Raw genomic sequence first — 15,448 nt, 5'->3', positions numbered from 1 at the left:
TTTCAAGGTCTTTGAAAGTTGTTTTGGATACTTTTCAGTAATTTATTACTATGTATATTACAGTAGCATACAGAGGCCTCAACTCAGACAGGGCCTCCCTTGTACTAAGTGCTATAAAAACACACTGTAAGATATAGTCCCTGTCCCCAAAGACTTTATAATCTAATAAGAAAACACAGGCAAAAGGAAGAGAGGGGACAGAGAGGAACTTGTACTTCCTACTGCTCCAGATTGCCACTTTATCATTGCACAGTTTTGGCACTGTAACAAAGTCACTGGAGTATATTGCCAGCTAGTACCAAAAACCTTGGCTGGCCAACCAAGGCTGCCCATGGATATTAACTCTAATGAAAATGAAAACAAATTAAAAAAACGCCAAACATTAAAACTTTTATTAGTATTAAGGATTAGTTCTCCATAATGACAAAGGAAGTGCAACGTGTGGGTGAAGCACTAGTTAATGTGGTATCATTTTCCCTACAGATTCTTTTGAGCCTGACCTGATTGAACTAAAAGAAGGAGGCTACTGTGTGTTAGGTGACCGTTCAGATGAAGGAAGGTCACACAACGTTATAGTTGAATAAACTTTGAAGAAATTCACTATTAGCCAGACTTTTAAAAATGCTGAGCAGCTGTAGCTCCCATTGACTTCTGTGGGATGTATGGGTGACTTCTGCAAATCAGGCCATATCTAGCTATACAATCTATGTCACAGAAGTGAATTATAGCCCTGATCCTGCCAAGACTCACATGTGGGCTTAACCTTGTGCACTGCGACTAGTTCCATTGACTTCACTTGTACTGTTCAGTGTATAAAGTTAAGCACTTGAATAAGTCTTTGCTAAATCAGGGCTTATAAAATCTACTTGGTACACTACTGCAGTACGGCGTACACATCTGACCAAATGCAAAGCATTGTAATGTTGTACAGGCAGGCCACTAATCCAGTTTTATCTGGACAGTCCTGCTTTTCTTTGGTTTGTCCTGTCCGGTCCTGATGGAAAGCCAGATGTGGTTTCATCCAGGATCATGCACAGTAGATACAATTCAGAAGAGCACACCGCTCCACCCTGCTGGTGTGACCTTGCACACACTGTCAGGGCAGGGCCACACAGGTAGGGGTGTTCCCCTGCCATTCCTAGTAGGACTGGAATGTCTGATATGCTGGAGATATGTCAGTGGCCACCCTAGGGTTGTGGATTATTCCAGCGACATATCCTGAATTACTGGTATACGTCTAGTTTAGATTTAAGCCTTACAGACTTATTGTCTGATTTCCTGTGAGTGGAAACTTGCTGCTGGTGCTGCAGTTGTACTACTCACTGAGAATTTAGCACTATATGCAATTATTAAAAACGCTTGAGTCCTATAAAATATTAAACTTATGTTACAGCAAAAAATTGATCGATTATCATGTTCCCTACATATTTGGCTATTATTGCTATTCATTACATGCATTGGAGCTAAAATCTCACCCACTATGCGAGGAGACTATATTAGGCATAGAGTATTTAGAATATATCAGCTGAATTTATGTGATGAGGTTCACAGAGTTTGGCTCTGGGACAAAGAAGAGAAACTATCTTCAGCAATTTCTGATTGAAACATCCATACTTGTCCCATCTGTAGTGAAAAGAAAAGAAAACCACATACCATGGAAAAGCTGGCTATTTCAAGGCAGTTAGCTAAGTACCCTTATAATTACCTTTCTGCTTAGAACAGATAACATTTTCTCATGGACAGGTTTTAAGTTTTTATTGCAGCTTCCTTTACGTACCAGCTCCTCACCCTACTGCATTTAACTCTATTAAAAGTGTCAGTTTTAACATGATTATCTAGGATTTTGGCAAAAGAGGAAAAATAAAACTGAGCACCGAGCTAAACTTACATTCATTTTTTTATGCCAAACCTCCTTTTACTTACTATTTGTTTCAAAGGACAAGCTAATTTAATATAACCGAAATATTTAAGTGTGGGTTTAATTTAAATTAATGCTACCCATACTATATACATCTTTTACAGACACTTATGAAACCTTTTCTTTATGACACTGATCAGAATGATTATTACATTCAAAGCTTCGCAAAAATGTTATTGGTGGAAATAACTACCAATATTTAGCAAGTTAGCACAAAATATGATTAAAGAGATACCTAATTAATATGAACAAGCAAAATTCACAAGCACTTTTTACATTAAATGGTTTATAAAAGTGAAGACCCACAATATGAAGTTTCAGAATAAAGGAAGCAATGGGAGGCATAATGTAGATAACAAAAAGGAGGACAATAAGGTTGACTGACAAATAAACAGAAAAACCATGATCAAACCTACAAGGACAACAGTGAGATGAAAGCATGTCACCAGAGGAGAATGCTATACAATCTCTTATAGAATGACATGATACATTGTTGTAACAACTTTGTCTTGTTATTGCAGAGTTTGTTTTCTAGCATCATTTGCATTTCTGTGACATCCAACGTTTTCCAGTAAAAGTAAGAGTTCTCCCATGATGTACACTTTATGGGTAAAGCAAGAGATGCCTTCAGTATTTCAGCATAATTGCCTTGCTTATTGACATAACCTACAACATTAGAGTACCCTTGTGACAAAACAATGTAGAGTGTTTAGAATAAAGGAGTGTCAACATATATCTGCTATAGTTCATTGGTTTTAAAGGGACACTTTTCCTCATGAATCTTTTGCAAGCATACAAAGAAAATAAATCAGCATAATAAAACAGTAAAATGCAGAGTGGACAGAACTACCTTTAAAAATATTATACATTACAAAGTTAGGAGTGATCAGGCAAAGAAAATGGACTGGAGGTTTAGCATCAGGAACAAACAAATAGCAATATACAGCAAAGACGAAAAAAGTCTGAATTCTTTCATCAGTGTTGAAGTACTTTAGCTATGGAACATATGAGGCAGGTAACATGTACTATGATAGCCATGTCATGCAAAATATACACCAGAAAAAATTCAACTGTAATTTATAATGCAGTGGACTGGGATGGGAATCGCTTTTCAAGTTCCTCAACTATACAGCTCAAGTTGCCATTCTGCTGGCTGTGTTCAGCAACAGTTTCTGTAGTTGGCAGTTCGGATGCTGCAATTGGTTTAAGCTTGGATATGTGCTTGGGTAGAATGTGGTTTTTGTCTATTTGACTGTACATGTTAGCCACAGATTTTTCAATATCTGCTAAGTTGTGAATATTTTTGAGAATCCCTTTCAACTCCCTGTGAGGTGGTGGCTCAGGTGCTGTGGCCTGTGATGACACTGGTAGCTGTTTGGCAGGGGACTTAGTATGCTTTACAGGGGAAGGGTGCTGGGTACTTAGACTAGATGAGGAGGAGAGGGCTAGAGAAATGGTAGGAAGAGATGGAGGTTGTGGTGGCAATGGAGGAGGAGTTGGAGGAGGAGGTGGCAGCAGGGGTGGTGGAGGAGGGGGAGTTTTGGGTGGATCTGGAATGCTTTCTGTTACTTCCACTTTGGTTTGAGCAGCCAGAAAACTCTGGTGAACTGGGCTCTTTATCCTAAAAGAAGGAGTTGGTGGTTTGTGAGTTGGTGGAGGAGAAAGTTCTTCAGGACAGTCATGATGAGTGATGATTACTGAAGGAACTGCAAGTGATTGAAATTCAACTACTTCAGTAGAAGGTGTCAAAGAGGAGAAAGGAGGAGAGCGATGGCATGGAGAAGCAAGCAGACATTCAGGAGACAACTCTAGAGTATTTTCTCCTTCTTCGTAGCAGTTGCTGTGTGTTGGTGAATGTGAACATTTCATATCATAGGATTTCACTTGTTTCATTTCCTGTAAAGCCTGTTGCTCAAACTGTCTTGCCTTCTCTTTTACAGTTAACTTAGTGCCAATAATTTTTTTAAATATTGGACTGCTAATATCAACCCTGCTGTGCTGACTGTCAGTTCTTTCCTTCTCTGCTTTGAGTCTTTCCTGTTGCCACTGAACTGGATCCATGATAATTGGCCTACTTAGAGCATCAGACACATGTTTCCTAGTAATACGAATTGGTAATGTCCATGCACGGTGAATGCCTCCCAAAGGGCACCCCAAAAGAGCATCTTTCAAGGCTAATCTTCTAGGTGAAAGACTGTCTAAAACATCTTTCCTCTTCCGTAGCAATGAAGAGCTGGGTGAACCTTGAACAACACCTTCTATATACAAAGGGTTCTGAGTTGTTAGTGGGTTCTCATCAGATAAAAATGTAATGTTACTTGCAGATTTGGGGAGATTATTGTTCAACGATCCATTGATATTAGACTGCTTGTGAGCCTCAATAGCACGTGAAGCAAAGCTGCTTATTACTCTTTGACGGTCTCCTTCTTCTAAGACTGACTTTTTTCCCCTGCTTTGTTGGAAATGGTAGAGAAGAAAAAGACTTGAAAGAAAAGAAGATAATCACATGTAAGGAAACATGCATGTACATAAATTTTCATGAGAAAAAAATGAATTTATGATGTAAATGAATGCCATAGCATTACTTCTAACATATTGTTATTCAAAATAAATATTTACAAAAGTCTACTGAGGCAAGACATTTACTTTTACATCTTCTCCAGAGGAAAAGGATATGAAGAAAAGAGAAAGAAAACAAGCTTTGACCTACATAAATGAGTTCTAACCTTAACCACATCGCCTTTCTATCCTTGGAAACAATGACACTTTCCTTTTCAATTATTATTTCCCCTGATACAGTGATCTAAACAAAGACTTGACACATTTTTCCACATAGTTTGTTAGTAACAGTTTTACTACACATTTATTCAACCTAACATGGGAAAATATAATGTCGCTTGGACTACTTCTAATATTCCAAACTCTTAAAAAAATTGTCAAACTGTTTCAAGCATCCTTCACCTGGCCTCTTCCAAATTACAGCTGCCTGAGGCCTGGAACTTACAAAAATTTTCCTGGGCTAGTGACAAGTTTCTGTCAACTTTGGATTTGGTTAGAAATGGAGCTTAATCCCTGTAAAGGGATGATTCCCCATTTTCCACCAATAAGACCCAGCACTGTCTTTTAGACCTGGAAATTATGACATATTGAATTTTACAATTGTAACTTTAGTAGAGCTTTTATGTTTCCCTGTATGTCTCGTATAGATGAACCAACTGAAACTAATGGATGTACCTTTACAGGTGAAGTCATACAAAAAATAGTCCTAATTAAAAAAATATCTGTTTCTAAAATAGTTTTTCTAGAACACAAATGACATGTTCAGAATACGCATGTGTAATGGGATATGATAGCTAAATTATTCTAAATCTACCACATTATAGTTCTATATGTATATCAATTACAGCTATAGTACAGCTAGAGTAGTAATGACAACTACATGATAAACTAAAGTTGCCTATGAGTTCCTTTCTATTCTCCGTTTTCAGTAACTCATAAATGTCTAATATTTTCAGCTTTCCAGTTGAAATTTTCCAGGCTTGGTTGCTACCCAAAGTTGATTTATTTTTTAACTTTAAGAAAAACTGGGTCAGGTGTTTTTAATCAAAAAGAATAATTTAAAAAAAACAACCCAACCTTCTAGCATGTGATTGTAGAGTCTGCACAGAAAATTAGTGCACAACTTGCCAGTGTGCTGTAGCTTCAGACCCCAGCTCGAAGCACACTAAGTATTTGTCTAGACAAGCCCCAGTATTGTACAATGTTTAGTGCAAATGGCAGGACACGGTTCTAAGAGTGCTTAGTTAAATAGTTCTATATTCTGGAATGTCTTTCTCCCCCTGCTCCCGCCCCCCAAACTCAAGAAATTTCATGAAAATTAGGCTAAGGGAAATTTACTGTGGCATGGTTAAACATTCCAAGGTGAGAAATCACTCAAGAACAGAGGAAAAGACATTTAAACAGTACTGAATGAGAGTAAAATAAGAAGCCACACAAATAAAGAAGACCTTTAAATATATGGGCATAAAAGCTCAAAATATATATACATTTAGGAAATAAGGGAAGGTTATAATAGAATTACTTTGTTTCTTGATTTGTCTGGCAGCTGATATACACGGAAAATCTATACTCTCTCAATCTATCTGTATACATGCAGGAATGGCAGATAGGAATAATTTCATGGGGTATAAGGACTATTCCCATCACGCACACTGGGGAGCACACTTTTCCAAAAGGACCTGGGGCATTAAATGGGGCTGACAAACAGTGGGGAGTATGTGGCACCCTTAAAAAGGGCTACAGCAGAGAGGATACTCTCCCCAGTGCACGGAAGAACACTGGTAAACATCTCAGAAACTACCGCTTAGACAGAGTAAGTCTACATTCCCAATAGTGTCAGTACTTAATGATAGGTTTCAGAGTAGCAGCCGTGTTAGTCTGTATTCACAAAAAGAAAAGGAGTACTTGTGGCACCTTAGAGACTAACAAATTTATGAGCATAAGCTTTCGTGAACTACAGCATCTGATGAAGTGAGCTGTAGCTCACGAAAGCTTATGCTCAAATAAATTTGTTAGTCTCTAAGGTGCCACAAGTACTCCTTTTCTTTTTGCGAGTACTTAATGAGTATTTGATCATGGGAATTTGATATGTTATTTTACATCATTAACTTATTTTTAAACAATATGCCTTGACACATATTGGACAAGCTTCCTCAGCCACCTTAGTGATCACATGGATTTTCAAATGTAGAGACTGGAAAAATCAATGATTCCTGAAGTTAAATGAAGATCCACTTTGCTTCCAAATACAAAGTACATACAAACTGATATACTCTTGATATGCATGAGAATGGATTATTTGAAAAGCTGCTTGATTGCTAGACTATTTTATATGAAAACACTAAAGAGTGATTTTATGATGAAACCTTAATATTTGTAGAACATTCTTTTGTCTCTTTGTTCCAACAAGGAACTGCATCAGATTGGTTTGAAGTCATATTTCTGCAAACTAGAGCAGTGATGGCTGCCTAAAAAGAAATTATAGGTAAAGGATGAAAAGGTTCTGACTGAATGCAAGCTTGAGAAACCTGCTTACCTATCAATCTGTTTTAGGCATCTGGAGAGCACCAATCACCAAAGAGAGTAGGTGCTGAGACTAGAGGCCCTTAGAAATAATACTATTCAAGTTCAGCAATTAAAGTTCTGTATTTAATCGCTACTTGGTTCAAAAGGGTTAAGGAAAATGAAAGGAGATACACAAATCTTTCCACTTAAAAGTAAATGTCTTCCATGTAGTACACCATTGTAAAATAAAGGCTGATACTCAATGGCAATTAATTACAGTTTTAATATAAACTAACCATAGAAGAATCAACTACTGTTTCTATTGGCTACAAACATTATGCATGGTGAAGTAAGTTTACTTACTGATGCCTATGTATCCAAAGATGGAGAAAGAATGGAAGTCATGAGACATAAGATGGATTTAAAACAAAAAAAAGTTTTTAGTTCCACTTAACTTTCCAAAAAAAAACCCAAAACAAATTAAGAAAATAAGACGTAAGGCAGCACTACAGAAAGAAAATGTTTGACAAAGGACAATTATGGAAAGGCATGAAAAATAAAGACAAGTAAGTTTTTCAATTTTCTTAAATTTCCATTATTTGGTTAAGAAAATTGTTGGAGATTCGAGAAATAGTTGATAAGAAAAAATAAAGTTATGCATGAGATTATAATATACTATAGCAATTTAAATGTAGTATTCAGAGTAGCAGCCGTGTTAGTCTGTATTCGCAAAAAGAAAAGGAGGACTTGTGGCACCTTAGAGACTAACCAATTTATTTGAGCATAAGCTTTCGTGAGTTACAACTCACTTCATCGGATGGCATTTTCCACTTTTATGCATGCGATGAAGTGAGCTGTAACTCACGAAAGCTTATGCTCAAATAAATTGGTTAGTCTCTAAGGTGCCACAAGTACTCCTTTTCTTTTTGCAAATGTAGTACTGCAATTCACCTGCAAATTGAAAATGAGTTTACAATATTCTACTATAATTTTTTTTCCCTGAAGATTGATTTTCTGAGGTAGATTGTTGCCTTTGGACCAAATATTGGATTCAGTTAAACTTCACAGATTTTTGATAAACTTTTATTTAAATGTTATTGAAAAACATTCTCTCTTTAAAATTATTAAGTGCATTGATTTACATTATTTTTCCATATCTCTATCTTCTGCTAGAGATTCCTTGATCAATATCTCAATTTTGTGGAAATATTTACTTGTCATTTTTACAATGGGTTATTTATATATAGTCCATAGATGGTGTCCCTTTTACAGGGAAAAATCAGTATTTGCTAAATGTATACTTTTAGTTGAAGTGTTGTGACAAATCTGAGTAAGTGTGTCTCTAAATCAGAGATGCAAGTATTCAGATTTGCATCTGCAACTCATATTACATATGCAAAACTTTGCAGGTGCAAATTTTGTCCACAAACACAAAGCTTGGTCATAGCCTGGCTGAAAGCACATCAATTAGATTGGAGAATTCAGACTCATAAAGCTTCCAATGCCCATTTGTAACCAGTCCAATCCAACTTCTAGTAAAGTGAATTGCAGTCATCCTTTTACTTTCACAGGAATTGGGTTAGGCTTTAAGGAACCAGGGTCTTGATCCAGCAAAGTACGTCAGCATGGGTGTAATTATAAAGATGTGAGTAGTCCCACCTAGATCAAGACCTAGAATTCACATACAATAACCTTTTAAATTCTATGTGTGTTGTATTTCTGTGAAACATACTTCTTTCTTCCAGCTACCCAAACAGTAACAATTCACAGGCATAAAATGCCAAGGGGGAAAAAACTCAGTGGTTAATTTTGGAAGAGAAGCTATTCCTGCTTCAATGAGTAATGTAAAGGTTCTCTATTCATAAAGAGAAATTCAACCCAAAACACCTGGAAATCAGACACTGTCTTTAAATAATCAAAATTTAAAACATACTAAAGCAATGATACTCTTCACCCTGCTATAGTAATATTTTTATAAACTCAAATATATATATATATATGAACTCTCTGATCAAGGGGGAAAAAGTGACTTCAAAATAGAACAAAAATCAGCCAACACTAGATAGCGCCAGCACCCCCGCTCCCAAATACTTTATGAAGTCTATTCTTTTAGTGTTGTCATCTTAATGTTATTCTTTTAAAATAATACAAAAGTAATAAATATTTTCTGACATTAGCGTATAAGCAAAAATATTGTATGTGTAAATATTTCCCTGTACTGTGCTATTATGATCTGTTTCATACTGTGTTGATTTCTGCTTGGAGTCCCTTGACTACAATTAAGTTACATCAGTGCATGAGTACAGTTCACCCTTTCTTAGTAATTTATTGTCTTAATAGAACAATGACTTTGGTCATATCATCCTGTTAGAAAAGAAGACCCAAGACACATTCCAGCTACAAATATGTTACCAACATATAATGGCAAAAAGATGCTTTCCTTTAACTACTATTTTTTACAATCTATTTTATTGCCCCATTGTGTTTAATTTCAACATTTAAATTACTTCAGATTTACAAAGAAAAAACTTTAGCCAATGGAATATTTCATACTGAGAAGTCTGTCAAATGGGTTTTCTGATTGAGTTTTAAAAGTATATTCAGCAGGCAGCTTGGAAGAAATAACATTTTGGGCCAAGTTCTCAGGTGTGCCAGAGCTGCATTCAGTACCTCTGAGAAGTAAAGGCTTTCTGCCACCTTTCAAGCCCCCTAACCTTGATGCAAATTAGAGCAGCCTCAGGACTATTTTAACTTGCTATAGCACCTATGGGTTGTTGTGCTGGCCCAAAAACACTGAAGTGCAGCATGCTCTAGCAATGCCTAATGAGCAGCTTTACACTTTATACTACTTCCCCTGGAGATTCCCCGTACAAGGAGAGATCCCAGCTGACTACTCTGTCCCTTTTGTGCCACTGCAGCACAGCTGAGTCTCCAGCCCTCTTATTTATTTTCTTGATTTTTAAGAAGCTCAAGTCATTTGTGGAACATACCCTCATCAAGAAAAATCTATTCAATTATGTTGTAATAAAAGACATTTCAGAAACGTGACCTATGCCTTGGTTCACTAACAATATTAGTGATGAATCACAATGAATACTTACATGGTGCTGTCACCGAGTTCTTCATAGAGATTATTGGCAGCGCTACTTGATGGTTTGCCAGCTGGTAAGGCCATCTGGATTCTTGCTGTCTTTGCACATTCAGCTTGCCGCCTTTGGTAAGTTGTGCAGGGAGGGAAAAAATGTGTGTTAGAAATATTCTATAGTTTACATGGGCTGACATGTAGTCAGATGGTAGTTCCTCAAACATTACTTGTTTTGTATTCAAAGAAAGGTAATCATGTGAGCAATTTGTTTCAGCTTTGTATCACTCTATCGCTTGCTCTTTCATTATGGATTTCCAGAGCTCCAAAATGTATCTAAATACAACCATCCACTTTTATATAATTGCCAAACCACCTGATCATCATGAAATAATAAGACATTCATTAGCAATTACATTTAATTGAGTAAGAGGACAATTAAGCTTTAACAATACTGGTTTTCATCAGGTGGTATGTGGTGAACTGGCTGCTTTGGCAAAGTCCTTCATTTATTGACATTTATTAATGTCACATTTAAATTTAAACATTTGTAAAGTCTTCCTCAAAGTTTAATTTTTATGACTTGTAACACCTTTATCAGCATAAGAGCTGGTCCACGATTTCCCATTTGAATGATTTTTCCAAATGCCCTTTTTGTAAAATCAAAATTTTCTGCATGAAAATTTCAGTTTTGTTCAAAAATTTTGATTGTCTATCAGGAAAATTGAAATGATGGCCGCCTGGAACCTGCTCTGCAGGCAGAAAGTAAAAGTAACAAGAGACTGAGAACCCTGGCTCTGGGTTGGAGGTGAGGCAAGGAGGCTGAGCTCCAGGGAGGCAGAGAACCAAGGCAGAAAATTAAATTGACAGGAGTCTTTTAGGTCGGCAGCTGACAAGCTTGAAAATTCCATTTTGGATGTCCTGAAACCAAATGTTTCAGGAAATCTCTTTCTGCAAAAATATTTGCATTTTTTAGGAAAAAAACCCATGAAATTTTTCACAGGAAGGGACTTCCTTTTTTTGGCCAGCTCTAGTCAACATGTAGACCATAAATTCAAGCCCTCTAGTTCATTGGTAAGAGTCAGAAAGAACAAATAATTACCATGTAACTGGTAACAGGATTGAGAGAAATTTAATTCAGAATAGAGTACAACAGACTCTACCTTGATTTTCAAAAGAAATCATGATTAATATTCTTCACATTTAGATTATGGTAGTGCCTGGAGCTAAGATGTCATTTACTGGAGTTCTAAAATAATTTAAAAATAGGGAAGTAAAACTGGTTCATTAGAAAATTGTATTGTTTCATATCTATCTATATATCTGTATTCAGCATTGTTACATTTAAAAAAATCCTCTCATATTTGGCTGAAAAGATTTGGATGGTAACTAGAGTTACCAAGCTCTTACCCCCCAAATTAACAATACTGAAGTCTGAAATTCTCAGACCCTGAACTGCTCTGGCAGTATCCAATAATTATTTCTTCTGAACAGTTACCTTCATTTTTCCTTTAGAATGCTAGTTTAAAATAATGACATTCATAAACAGGTATTTCTGGGATATCCACTATTCATAGTATAAAACCATTACTGATATTGGGCTAAATTAGCCCGGATGTAATTGTATTTAATTGAATTGAGTTACTCCAGGGATGAATTTGGCCTACTGACTTCATGTTTCAACGAACATTTATCTCCTGGGTCAATAAATCATGATGTTCACTTCAACAAAAGTCAATATCTGCTAATGACATCTCATAAACATTAAAAGGCCACACACAGCCACGGAACCCATGGATTCTGTACTATAATCCTATTTTAAGGCTATAGCACTTCAAAATCTTGGTAAAGAACAATCACCCAACGATTACAAAATTACACAACGAGACAGAAATGTAAACAGCACAAAGGACAGGATCCTCCTGCTCTATACTGTGCTCTATATAAGTGTACCACCGACAGACCCCAGTTGTTGGTGCGCAGAATTGAACCTGGGAGCTCTGGAGCTAAATGCATGAGCCTTTCCTGCTTGAACTAAAAGCCATATGGCCCTTAGCCAAGGCTCTAGAGCAGACTCATTAATCTCTCTCTAAGTGGTCTCAATGCCACTAGATGGGATAGAATACCACACCCAGGAAGTGTGTGGGTTACATAAGCAAAGCCTTCACATTTTATAGTGTTTTCTTCAGCATATCTGTCCACATTTCCAAATTCAAATTAAGGTAATAAAATAAATGATGTAAAAAGTAAGTGGTTCAATTAACATAGAAAAAAAATCAAGCTTATTGGAGTATACACATATATAGACAGATATGTGGGGGTGTTTTCAGTTTAATATAAACTATTTTTAATATCAAGCTATTATTTATTTAGTATGTATGGGTCATATACAAGGTATTTTAGCGCTTAACCCTATTACTTGGATTCCCTAGCTTGGCAGAGCCTGTGCAAAAGTTAAGAGAACATTTAATTCTAAGTTTTTTGAAGCATCCCATCAACGGGGAGGGATGGCAGCCTGTGAGCTGGCAAGAGTAAGTCCCTCTGGTATCATAATTTTCAGGATCAAAAGGAAAAGGACCCCTTATATGAACAGAGGCAGGCACCATCTTACTGGCTTCCCCTTCCTGGCAATTTGGCTCCTGGAGTAGAAGGGACAGCTGGCGTAAACATACTGTGACTTCTTAGGAGCACTCATGGAATTGATTCTCACCAGAATTAACCTTCACTAGAGTCATGACTTAAATAGGGGATGTTGTCATGCCTCCATGCCCCACACAGCCCCAACAGAAAATTCTTCACAGAGAAAAAGAGAGATTGTTGTTGTGGAAGCATTATTTCACCTTCAGCATAGGCCTCAGACCCCCTCCATGTGCTTTAGTGAAGCAGACACTCAGAGCATATCACTGATTTACCAAACCTGCTATCTTGTCTATGACACTGGCGAACACCTGATCTTTTATAAGATGGCATTCCATCTTTAAACCTATGCATAAAATGTACCTAGTTAATTATATAATGCTGTACAATGGGGAAAAAATCCTTTCTTCTCTCTGCAGGCAAACAGCATGAAATGTGATTGCCTTCTCTTAGCACATAACTGAATGTTTTATTAAATGGTCATAAAATGTACAAGTTTCTTTTTAAATCCAGCCACAAAAAGATCTCAGGTAGCAATGCATTCTACAGTTTGACTATATGAAGCATTTCCTTTCACTGGCAATACATTTACTTCTCTTAAATTTCAAATGGCCTTTGTTCTTGTACAATGATAAAAAGCAGATATTGATCAGCAATCATTATTCTTAAACAAGGTGTAAGAAGCAAATCTAAAAGTAAATACTTACTCTTTAAATCTGTTGTCATGCGAGAGAGAGAGAGAGGGGGAAAAAAGGTATGTTAGAAGTGTTCCATTTACAACAACAATTATCTGAAACAGTGAACCTTATATTAATAATAAACTAAGAGTGACAATAATTTTACATATTAAATTGCAAAATTCATGACATATTTAAGAACCATTATGTTTAAGTAACTGAAAATCATTTAGTTCCTTTTGTGATTGTGAGACGGTTATAAAATTATCATCCATAAACATGAATTACTGGGGGACAAATCAGTTATGGGCTACACAGAATCTGAAAAAAACATTGATTAAAGATGTGGATATCGAAGTATGAATTAGGATTTTTAAAAGTGGAATATTAAAGATGATGTAAGTTTTATAATTGCCTCCTCATTTTAACATGGCAAATATTAAAGAAACAGTCCTTCATAGTAAAGCACAATTACATTTTGGCTTCTATGTGGAATATGCCACCCTTGCTGTGATTAATTCATACTATAGTTTTCATAATTGGCTTTTTGGTTTGTCCTAGACAGTGAATTTCAAAGCATCACTCAAAAGAAAATAATGATAATGTATTACATTATTTATAAGCAATACATGCAGTCAGTGAGCTGTGCTTTAACAGTGATAATTTCACATTAAAAGTAAGCAATGTAAAACTCATTTAGTTTAACCTTTATTTTTTAAAAGATGTAATAAGTAAAATTAATTCTTTGGATGTTAGCTGATCATTGAGCTGGAAAGTATTGAAAAGCTACCTACTACACACAAAAGAGTTCTAATATCAAGCAAGTCTTAATGTTTCCATTATATGTGCACTGACTGTGACAGTTACATTTATTCTTCTATAATCTTTGCACTAAATGGCAAAATTGAGCAGCTTGTTTGCCAGAATTGTTGATCGGGAGATTATGTTAAAGCAGCTTTGGAAAAGGGGAGCTAAGGAGTAAGACAACAATAAACTTGTTTTCTAAACAATTCAATAGAGTATAAGGTTTATATTAAGATGGAAATCATTTGTATTGTCTTCAGTCTAAATGAATTTTATTGATTTATTTTTCATAATACTAATAATTTATTTGTGGTGGTTTGATATAAAGTCCAACTGTACATGATACCTGTAGACAACAAAATTGTGATTTTAGATAGACGGCAGCTAAATAGATTACTTAAAACAGCCTGATGTATTTGGGACCTGATTCTGTTCATATAGATGTCAAGGGGAATTTTGCAATTTGCTTTTCCTTCCTGGAAAGAAATCACATAAAAACCACATTGCAAACTAATGAGAGTTTGAATCTTTGTTCAATAAAAATTTACTGCATGAAAATTTTAAACACAGTATGACTCAAGAAACATGATCCAACACAGGGATATATTTTCTGGAACCATATTCTGAGGTGCAGGGCTCTCAATGGTATATTTTGCCTGGAAAGGGAATGGTTAAACACTGCTTGGGGAGAGGAGTGTGGATAGGAAACCTGGAAGATGTGTTTATTCAGCACATACTCCCCATTCAATCCTGAAAGAAGGGCTCCAGTCTGGATTGCCTGAGGTATTTTAGGGTTATCCTCCCCAGGTAGAGCCCCTGGCTAGTGCAGGAGCTGATTAAACCGATGGCCTTTCAGACTCCTTTTGGAGGATTTATTCTCTAAAAAAACCTGGTAACATTCAGATATAAATGTTATGCAAACAAATATCAGCCATTTAAAAATAGCTATAAAATGCAGTTACTCTTCTTATGTGACTATTAAGCATGCCTTCAGGCATACTACTGTTCTTTCATGCAGTGATGTCTCCTTAAAAGATTAAGTAAATTTGATTTATAACACAAACCACCAGAATGTTGATCATTCCTATCTCTAGGAAATATTCTAACTCAGCAAATTAAAAGGACTACAAGTTTAAAGAGAATTGTTACTCAACTTACACTTGTAAAGCATAAGATTGCCGTTGATTTTATCATCTGGAGCCCAAAGTGGTATCCACATACAATATATAATGGATACAGACAAAGATACAGCTAAATTTAGCCCGA

At 36.1% G+C, this 15,448-nt stretch overlaps 1 protein-coding gene across 1 annotated transcript in view; it reads right to left on the bottom strand.

Annotated features, from left to right (window-relative positions):
• Window positions 1–15,448, bottom strand: part of PCDH15 (protocadherin related 15) — a 1,310,198-nt gene that overhangs the window by 15,631 nt on the left and 1,279,119 nt on the right. The window contains exon 33 of the mRNA XM_074958998.1: window positions 10,084–10,194. Coding sequence (XP_074815099.1) covers window positions 10,084–10,194 — 111 coding nt within the window. The remainder of the gene's footprint in view (window positions 1–10,083; window positions 10,195–15,448) is intronic.

Source organism: Natator depressus, chromosome 7, assembly GCF_965152275.1.
Source record: "Natator depressus isolate rNatDep1 chromosome 7, rNatDep2.hap1, whole genome shotgun sequence".
Classification (NCBI taxonomy): Eukaryota; Metazoa; Chordata; order Testudines; family Cheloniidae; genus Natator; species Natator depressus.
This window is presented reverse-complemented; position numbering and strand designations above follow the sequence as displayed.